A 10681-nucleotide genomic window follows, 5' to 3' on the forward strand; every position below is an offset into this window, starting at 1 on the left:
CTTTAACATGTCGAGAAGGACTGACATATTTCATCTTGCGACAGTGTTTAAACATCGAGTATAAAATTTTGAACTATTTGTATAATATTGGATACCAAAAGAAGCTTTTCACATGAATTAACAGTGAAACATTTAACATTTAACAGTTAACGACTGTTTACTTTATATTTAGTTGAAAGTTTTGTCTCGGCAAAAAAAGGAACTGAATCGGAACATTTTCGTGCGATGATTTTTTTACGATTTTGGACGGGGATTATCACAACAAGAGTGCATCAATCAACTTAATTTGACTTTTGGCGATGAAGTTCCATCAAAAACTACCATGTATCGCTGATTTAGTGAATTCAATCGTGGTCGTAGTTCGCTGTCTCGCCGAAAATCGGTTGTTGTGCCAGAAAACATCCATGCTGTGTGCGAAATGATTAAGCAAGATCGTCATGTCACCTATTGCAGGAATGAGGCATCCCTAAGAATTTTTACATTTTTACGTTCCCTAACGATTTTACATGAACACTTAGCTGTGCGAAAGTTATGTTCGCGTTGGATCCCACACAATTTGACAATCGCTCAAAAAAAGGCTCGTGTCTATTGGTACAAAGAAATGCTTAAGAAATTCAATCGAGCTGCTTCGAAAGATCTTTATAAAATCGTGATGAATCATGGATATATTCGTATGAGCCCGAAAGTAAGCAGCAGTTGACTGTATGGGTGTTCCAAGATGAAACAAATCCAAGAAAAGTTGTTCGCGCAGGAAGCACTTCAAAGAAAATGGTCGCCTGTTTCTTCAGGGTAACTGGTCATACAGTGCCTCTAGAGGACCTACATCGAAATCTTCAGATACCCACAGTCAGTCAAAAAAATCAAGAGAATTGCAAGGGGGCATGAGGGAAGACTCCATTCTCATACGAATATTGAAATATTTAAACTTTTGGATACCACCAGAACAGGACATAAACTCAAAAGAATCAAACCATCTGATCTTGTGTAGTTTTATGTAGTGAGGTGCATATATTAAAGAATTCAGCAGTGACATGAATAAACATTATTTCACCAGAGACTGAGATAGGGCCGATTGGTCCTCCTAATTATATACCTAGATTTAAGTTATCATAAAGACAAATTGTAAGTTAGCCGGAAACGACTAGTAATAATGTATTAATTAAATAATAAAAAATAATAAATAATAATAAAAAATTTAATCTCATTAAAAAATAGAAATCTAAATACAATTTTTTTTTTGATATGTGATTAATATTATAAATATCCATACTATAAAACACAAGTTTCGTGATTTTTTCTTACTGTCGACCATATTTATTGTTCCCTCACTTTAAACCTTCTTTCTGACAACGTTAACATTGTTATTATTATTACTGAAGTATACATATAACTTAGAACCATAAACCATATATTAACAGTTGAAACTTCTTCAAATCGATTAATTATATAAAGTAAATAAGTCAATTAAGAATGAATCAAAATTCAATAAATATAAGACTCAAGTATATAAATATAAACTTTAAAAATATAAGACAGACATTCAATAAATAAATTAATGAGAATTATTAATAAATGAATAATTTTGATTGTGATATGAACAATCATATTATAATTATAAAAAATTAAATCGGAATATATAAAATTGTCTTAATATAAATATAAAGTATATTATTTAGATCTAACTTACTGGATACTCTCTATTTATAATTTTGGAAAATTTTTGTCTTTTACTCTAATAGAAATTGCAATTTAAAATAATAAAATTAAATAACACTATAAGTTATTAATATTTTGTGTCATTTTCTAGCATTTTTATTACTAGTTCTTTTAAATAATCTATACAAATAGTTATCAAGTATGATTATATTTGAATGTTGATGAATTAAAAAAAAAGTAATTTTGAACAACATTTATATATAATAAAATATAAAAATTATTATAAATATGATACATTAATACATTAATTAAAATTATTCACATATTATCTTATTTACACTTATATCTTAAGCAGATTTAGCAAGATGCTCATATTTCTGTTTATATACACCTTGGGGATCATACTTCTTGCTGAGCCTCTCCCATTCTTTCGATCTCTTGTTCATCAGATGTGTGATAACCTTTTCGGTGTTGGCCTTTTGTTTCTCACTGCACTTCGAACATTCGCTAGCCAAAGCGTCAGGTAGAATTTCTAAAAAAAACGGATCATTATACTTTTAAGGCTTAATAATATTATTATTGGTACTCTGCGGTTACTTTCTCTTAATTTCTTTGATATTGCGATAGACAGATTTAAAAAGCGTACTTTTCTGGGCTAAATATAATAAGAAACGTCGTTTTCACTAAGCATATCGATCGATTGTTCTGGTATTATTTTTATTACAGTCAATAACAAAAATTGATTATTTAAATTATATTGCATTGGACGTATATATATTAAGCAACATTGTTATGGGATATTAACGAAACAAAATGTATTACACTGCTCACAACAAACATATTTTTGAATTCAACAGTAGTCTGTTCATGTGTGATAAGGCTCTGCGAATTCGAAGAAATTGCGTGTTTATGTTTTTAAGGGTTTAGTTTATTTTAGAATAGATTTAAGCGCGCAGTATCGTTTTATATCACCGTTCAATAAGTCATCATTTCTTTCGGTGAAATAAAATGGGTAAAAAGTAAAATAAAGGTGTTTGTTCTTTTTAACTCTTCACATTCCATAACTCGCGCAGTCGGTATGATTCCATTCGTCACTCAATTAAACGTAATACAATTATTCACCAAGAAAAGAAGATAGGTTGGGTGATGTTGGATTGGCAATCGCTCTGTAGTAACTCGAAACATTTCTTGGTGTGGTTACGTAGATTTCGGGTACAAGTATGAAGCTTTAGGGTCACATAAGGTGGATTGAAGGTGCTCAAAGACTTGAAACCATAAGCTGTAACAAGTAGGAAACACCCGTGCTTTGAAAAACACCCCTAACTCATAGATTCTTAGCACAAGCATGACAGTTCATGGTATAAGGTTAACATAGATGGACTGAACATAGTTGCTGTGAACTAACATAGTCTACTGAAATATGGACAGAAGTATTCGTTTTAGGAGTTCAGGGTACATGGTCCTCACGGATTGCAGTAACTAAATTTCTCAGTCGTAGATTATTTGAATATCATCAAAACTTGGAAGAACATTCAATACAGAATATACCAAAAGAATTGGGTAAAAAAAGACAGCAAGAGCAAACTAGCAGACAACGGTACAGGCGATACTCACAAATAATTTTACTACAAGCTGTCTAGACGGGACAATGTCTGGACTTTCCTTTGGTTATTAAAAGTAACAAAAAGATCACGATCACGATCCCCCTCTCTTTAGGATAGTGAGACATAGAGAGATAGATAGATAGTGAGACGTCTAAACATAGGGCTTTAATTTATATTACAATAGATTTTCGTCATTTATTTCCGTAAAATAAAATAGTTGAAAAGTTAAGTAAAAGTTTTTGTTATTTTAGGCCCTTCAAATATCAGTACTTATGTACTTCCATGTGTTGAATTAAAAAAAATAGTAATAAAGAGTAGTGATTAGCTCTAGTTCTAGAGATTCACTTTATATTCTCTATATTTTACATTTTCAGTTTATGGAAAATTTGTAGAAAAGCAATGGAAACTTCTGCAAAATTATGTGAGGATCTCTATTTACAGTAAATATTAACGGGATCTGTTTTTTTTTGCAAGGAACAAAAAAAGCTAGAGTTAATAAAAATTATTTTTATATTTGTTCTTCTTAAGGGGGTACACTAATTAAAATATTTGAAAAGATTAAAATTTCGTTTATAGATGTTGCGTCACTAAAACAGCCATATCTCCGAAAATAATTATACTTTTAAAAACAACCTTAAGAGCATATTCTTAAAGGGTTGAGTTTTGAGTCTGCAATATTCTCTTAACACAAACTTAATAAGGATTGACTTTAGGCAGTGAAAAATTCATTCTTTTTTTTTGTTGAGCAATATTATATATGAGATTCAAATTAAGAAATTCTGTATTACACAATATAATTATTACACTCATTAAATAAATATTACATTATACTTTTCAAAAAAAAGGACTTATTTTGAGAAAATTCTAAAATTTTTGCTACGATTTATCCAGAACTATATGCTTTAAATTATATCTTAATATAATAATGTACAACAAAGGAAAGACATATTTTAACACCTTAAAAAACAATAATAAATGAAATGATGAAATATAGAGCAAAATGATTATTAAAGACTTACTTTTCAGTTCTCTTCCTTCTGGGGTGCAAGAACCTTCCTCCATCAAGCACTTGATGTAGTTAGACAGAACGCGGTCGTTTTTTAATATTTTATCAACGTCGATGTTGTCATATTTCGTCGTGTAAACGCCATTCTGAGCCAGGCTGACATTGATGACGACCAACAGAACTACCCAAGCAGCGAAGTGCATCTTGTTAACTGTTGTTACTGCCACACGTGTAAACGTCTAGCTGAGAAGTGAGGATACAACAAATGAATTGGTGAAGAAAGTAAAAGTGGCCGGTCGCCGGTCTAGGAGGTAGTGGAGAAACGTTTCTTAATTCGGTTTCGCTGAATCGGGTTGGAAAAGGGAAAGTTTTGTTTACTTGGTAAGACGTTATCGAAAACATTATGTAAAAAAATCATAAACGTCGACGTGTTGTGCAGAATGTTTCAATACCGAAATACTCAGACGTAAAAGGATTATAAGAAATGTATCGCAATATCAACGTTAACAGGGTGTTCATATCAACTGCAAGCTCTTAATTCTTAAAACAGCTCAACTATCTTAACTTTTAGTAATAATTAAGTCCAAAAGTTACTAAAAAATATTCAAATGAATTAAATATCAATAAATTGTCACTAATTTATATATCAGTTAAGTGATACATGGCTTAAACATATATGACAATATTTCCTGAAGAAGAAGATGTCTTCTCTCCACTGTTTTTAAATATAGTAGCGGATATAATAATGTCAAAAGTTTTTAAATGTAGACATGGTATTCAATATGATGCTACAAGCTCATTGGCCGATCAGATACAGATGATATAATATTTTTAATTTATTTTTTCACGATTCTTCTGATGAAGTTGGCACGGCAGTTCCATATGGCTTGAGAATTAATGAAGAAAATATCAAAATTTTAACAACTGACGGGTCGTCTGCTACTGTAAATCTCAGCAGGATCCAGTTAGAATAAATGCTTCAGAACAAAGTTCAAAAAATATTATTCGCATCAGTTATACAGGAGAAACAAGTAGCTCTACCGCTGAAGTAATAAGCTGAAGACACACATTATGACAGTTTGAACATGTCATTCAAATGAAAGGTGAACGAATTAGTACCATACTTTTGGGACAAAATCGACCTTTTTGGTGGAGACGCAGCGAACAACTCCAAAAAAAGACATGCATATTCGAAAAGTATATAAAAAATATGATACCAATGCCGTCCGAGGTCAAAACAGTCCTGCATTACTAACATCAGCGTATTGGTTGAGAAGTAGACACTCTCCCCGAGCGCTGGCTATATATTGATGATGATGATCTTCCTAAACGTAACATAGATGTCCTAATCTCCAAAGCACACATCAAAATAAAACATAAAAATAATAGTGGTTTTATTGAAACAACTTTTGCTATTTTCAGACTATATCCATTAGTCAAAAGGGCACTGTTTGGAAGTTTAATCAAAATAAAGAAATTTGTTTGCATCTATATGTGACAATGGGTGAAGCATGGATCCATCACAACACTCTTACATTAAAAGGATTATCGGCTGAGTGGACGGCACTCATTGAAAACAGTCTAAAATGACCAAAGATTCAAACAATTAATTCAATTGCATTATTTAAATAAGGAATTTGTTAGTAACTTATTCGTTATTGTGATCATATTTGTTAATAAGGGAACTATTGAGGGAAAGGCAAAACCATTAATAGTGAATATTAACAGGTCAATTGAAAAGTCCCCGGCCTAACATAGTAAAACAATTTTTTTTGGCAAAATTAGTCTTTTTCTTCATTCAACATAATTCCCTTCAAGGGTGATACACTGATTATAGTGAGTCTCCAACTGTTCGATACCATTTTTGTAGTACAATTTGTCCCTTGCTTCAAAATAGGCCTCAGTTTCGGCGATCACTTCTTCATTCGATGAATATTTCTTTCCAGTGAGCATTTTTTTGAGATCTGACAATAGAAAATAGACGCTGGGGGCCATACCTCGAGAATACCGTGGATGAGAAAGCAATTCGAAGCCCATTTCATGGATTTTTGCCATCGTTTTCACTGACATGTAATAGGGTGCATTATCTTGGTGAAGCAGCATTTTCTCTTTATTCAAATGCGGCCATTTTTCGGCGATATCGTCCTTCAAACGGTCCAATAACGCTATGTAATAGTTCAAAGTAGTTAATGAAAATTATTCAATGCGCATCCCAAAATACAGACGTCATAAACTTATCAGCGGACTGTTGCGTTGTGCCATGATTTGGAGCGGGTTCATGGTGTGGAGTCTACTCGGATGACTGTCAATTGGTTTTCGGAGTGAAATGATGGAGCTATGTTTCATCCATTTTTACATATCGGCGCAAAAACTCGGGTTTCTTACGCTTGATCATCTTCAATCACTGCTCCGAATCATTAACTCGTAGTTGTTTTTGGTCAAATGTGGACTCGCGCCGCATTCACTTTACACAGAGCTTTCTCATACCCAAATTGATATTACAGTTGATATCTTTAGAGTGCGCTATTTCATTAAGTTTTAATTTACGGTCATTCAAAATCATTTTGTGGATTTTTTAAATATTTTCGCCGGTAACAACCCCTTTTGGGCGTACATTACATTCACCGCCTTCGGGGCTCAGTTCACCACATTTAAACTTGGCATGCCAATCCTTGATGGTTGATTTTCCTGAAGCAGTATCCGGAAACTCGGCACCAAGCCCAGTTTTTGCTTTAACTGTATTTTCTCCCTTCGAAAAGCAAAATTTTATCAACACGCGAAATTCCTTTTTATCCATTTTTTTCACAATGAAAGAAAAGTTGCTTCAAAATGCTATAGTTCGTAAACTAATTAACCGACAGCTCTCAAATTTATACACGCATCTTTTGAGGCTTATGGCTAACTAACAAACATATGGATTTAATTCTAGTAGCGCCATTTATGTGTCAGGTCGGGGACTTTTCAATTGACCTGTTAGATATCACTATGTAAAAAATTAAGGAACAATTTCATCAAATTGAATGTAATTCAAATTGAATGAATTACTCTTCAGATTGCATTGGTACCCATAGTATATGTCAGCTATCGTCTCCAGCAGATACTGACTGAAGTAATTATGGAAGTCGAAGCCTATTTTAAAAGCAAAGACAAATTGCGTTACAAAAAAGGCGTTATTTATGAACAAATAGAATAAAAAACTAAGAGTAACTTTAATTCGTAATTAATGTATTTAGCTAATATTAAACATATGTAATTTTTTTTAACTTTATCTTGATCAATAAAGCTGCATTTTGCTTTGTCCAACATCCAGAGGGCGTCATAACCTAAGTATTGTTGTTTTGTTAGATAAACCCGGGACTTATTAATTGATGGGTTATTTATGAACAAATAGAATAAAATAATTAATACTAGACCTATGACTTAATTTTTATATAACTTTTATTCTTCGTATATCGCACTTATATGTAAAATAGAAACATTTAGCGGTTTTATTTTTTATTTAGCGGCAAGATTTCAGAATCGACACATATGGCAAATTTACGTGTATTATGTAACTTTTTACAGTTACAGAGTTTACGATGGCAACTGATAATTATCATATTCAGTAATGTATTCTATATAAATTTAAAAAAAACAAAAAAGTGTTTCTAAAGCACGGCAATGAATTTGTAATGTTTTTAATGACGTTGTCTTTTGAAATGTGTAATTATTAATACAAAGGTTTTTTTTTTGTTATTTAGCAGTAGCAGTACGTGAAATAACGCCACAAAAATATGTATTTCTCAATTTTAACAATAGAGTACATAAAAGTAGCTTTATACAAGAAAGAAATATAACAATACAAGAGAGATCTACAAGAATAACTCATTAATAGAGTAACTTCAATTCATACTTAATGTATTTAGCTAATATTAAACATATGTAATATTTTTTTTAAACTTTAATGCTGTCTATTTTTTTCTATTAAATACACCTCACTATGTTAAAAGATCAAATGGTTTGATACTTCTAAGCATATAGTAATAGAGATGTAACTCAATAGGGGACTCTGGCGCTAGGTTTGACTTTGCCCTACATCCAGAGGGCGTCATAATTGGCCGTACAAGTAATTTGATTGGTCAATTTAAATCTCCATTATAGGCACCTGTAAGAGAAACATTTTACTGTGAAGACATTTGATTGGCTCCTTAGTAGTGTTTGGTACGTGACAATCTTGACGTCAAATTTAATTAACCAATGAAATTTAAATAAAAGACAATTCTTTTATGAAATAAATTTAATAAATAAAATTTAATAAAATATAAATAAAAATATAATATGTAAAAATAAATAAATATGAATATAATCTAAAATAAATACAATAAATATATATATATATATATATTATATACATATATATATATATATATTATATATATATTATAAATATATTATATATATATTATATATATATTATATATATACATTACATATATATATATATATATATATATATAAAACCATAAACAGAAAACTTTGATATGTTGCAAATCAAAATTATTTCTTCATTCTTTTGGTTTTTTCATGTTTGTTTAGTGCCATCAATTTAATAAGATATATCAGAGTTCCGTCTTTTTGTTTTCTTACACTGAAAGCAAACTTTGAGTCCTCACCCTGTTAAAATTATGTTCATCTGTTTCACTCAAAAGTTATTACGCGCCTTGTTATTACTTTTAATATCTCATGTGAAAGATTATTATGGAATGTACAATTGAAGGGTTTTAAATTTACTTTTTTTAAAACTTTTCATTTTGGCAAAATCGCCGAATAAATTAAAAGAGGTAGCTCAAAAACTTACTGACAGTATTTTCATTTCAGCCACGGTTAGTATAGAATATAAATATTTAGAGCCCTCGCGCTCATTCTCTTTACAATTTCCTAAAGGCAATGAGATGAAAAAAATTAGCTTATGTTGAGCGCTTCAAATGATTTCTAAAGCATCCTAGCCGAGGATATATATTCCCGAATCTTTGAGCTAGATTCAAAATAAACCATTACAAATCAAAACAATTATTTGGATAATTACACTTTATTTTTCGTTAATGAAATGAACCCCTCAAGGCAGCTATTAAATTGATGACACTTTGAAAATTTGAGAATTTTGTTCTTACTTGGGCAATATATTTTACACCAAAATTCCTCCTGTATTGAACATCGGTTAATCCTCTCTTAATAGATTTGCATTCAGAGGCTATTATTTTATTGGAGCTGCAACTATTGATCCAAGAGGGAAAGTATATAGCCCTTTGCATAGCTTCCTTCGCAAGGGGATTAATTTCTAAAATTAAAAAAATAAATATTGAATATTTATATATATGAATAAACTTACCCGAACTTACAACAGCAACATATACTGTAACGATCATAAATTTTCTTTGATACTTAAACCAATCGGCTTGGGATTTTTAACATTATCAACCATTTTTAATGACAGTTTATTACTTCTTCGAACGAAAACGATTCTACATTTCTTTACTATCTATGCATCCGGATACACAACACTTCCTAGACTGATAATTCACTTTACTTTTTGTACTACCTACTAATATATACTAATGAACTAATAATTTAATGTCTAAAAAATTCCAGCTATACTGAAAAGGGCGTTCGAAATATATAAACAACAAATGTACCATAGAAACGAAGTCAGCCAATCAGGCCCCGTTGCGCCTTATAGCGTAGCGTAGCGATTAAAGTAAGTAATAAGTTAAAAGTAGCGACATCTAGATGCCGGACGTCGCGAAACATTTCCCCAAAATTTCCTATGAAGTTAAATCTCTATTTCTCTATGCTTTTAAGTATATGTCCCTCGTGTCTTTCCTGGGTCTCTTAACATATTCTTGTGATTTTATCAATTTTCTTAGTAATAATCGGTCAAACTATGATAACTTTTAGTACTTTTTGGTTAAAAATTTCAATTTTATTTATATTACTTTTAGCTGAACATTCTCATAATTGCGTTCTCTAGGTCCACAGAAATTTCAGAAATTGCTTGTACTTATTATATACAGATAATTGGAATTTCCTTACAATTCCAGTACTGTTCTTTTTAATGGGTCGCTTACTTAACGTTGTTACTATATAGAATAATAGAAGTATTCATTGTTTTCCTTAACGTTTATTTAGCATGTCTGGATTCAATTATTGTCACTTGTTTGTTATACTTTTCTTGTTGCTTCTTCACGATTGTCTGCTATGGCAAGTAAGTGAAATTAACAATTTGTGGTATATATACTGGAAAGGTAACTAATTGGCCACAATACATCCTTATGTTATATCGAGATGCTTCAGTAACATTTCTTGAAGTTTGTGAATGAGTACCTCATGCCAATAAGAATATAGCTGAAAATATGTTCTTATCTTCGTAAGTTTTTTT

The 10681-nt window shown here is 31.1% G+C and overlaps 1 protein-coding gene across 1 annotated transcript; it reads right to left on the reverse strand.

The window, feature by feature from the left end:
* Positions 1–1949: 1949 nt before the first annotated feature.
* On the reverse strand, positions 1950–4583 carry LOC143200936 (ejaculatory bulb-specific protein 3). Its single transcript, XM_076411735.1, has 2 exons — positions 4280–4583; positions 1950–2188 (listed from the first exon to the last, which is right to left on the reverse strand). Exons 1-2 carry the CDS (start codon positions 4467–4469, stop codon positions 2004–2006), a joined length of 375 nt encoding a protein of 124 aa, XP_076267850.1. The 5' UTR covers positions 4470–4583; the 3' UTR covers positions 1950–2003.
* Between the last annotated feature and the right edge of the window lie 6098 nt (positions 4584–10681).

The sequence above is a fragment of the Rhynchophorus ferrugineus genome, unplaced genomic scaffold (genome assembly GCF_030347505.1).
Source record: "Rhynchophorus ferrugineus isolate W39M unplaced genomic scaffold, kcgeb_rfMv2 rfM8, whole genome shotgun sequence".
In the NCBI taxonomy this organism is placed as follows: Eukaryota; Metazoa; Arthropoda; class Insecta; order Coleoptera; family Curculionidae; genus Rhynchophorus; species Rhynchophorus ferrugineus.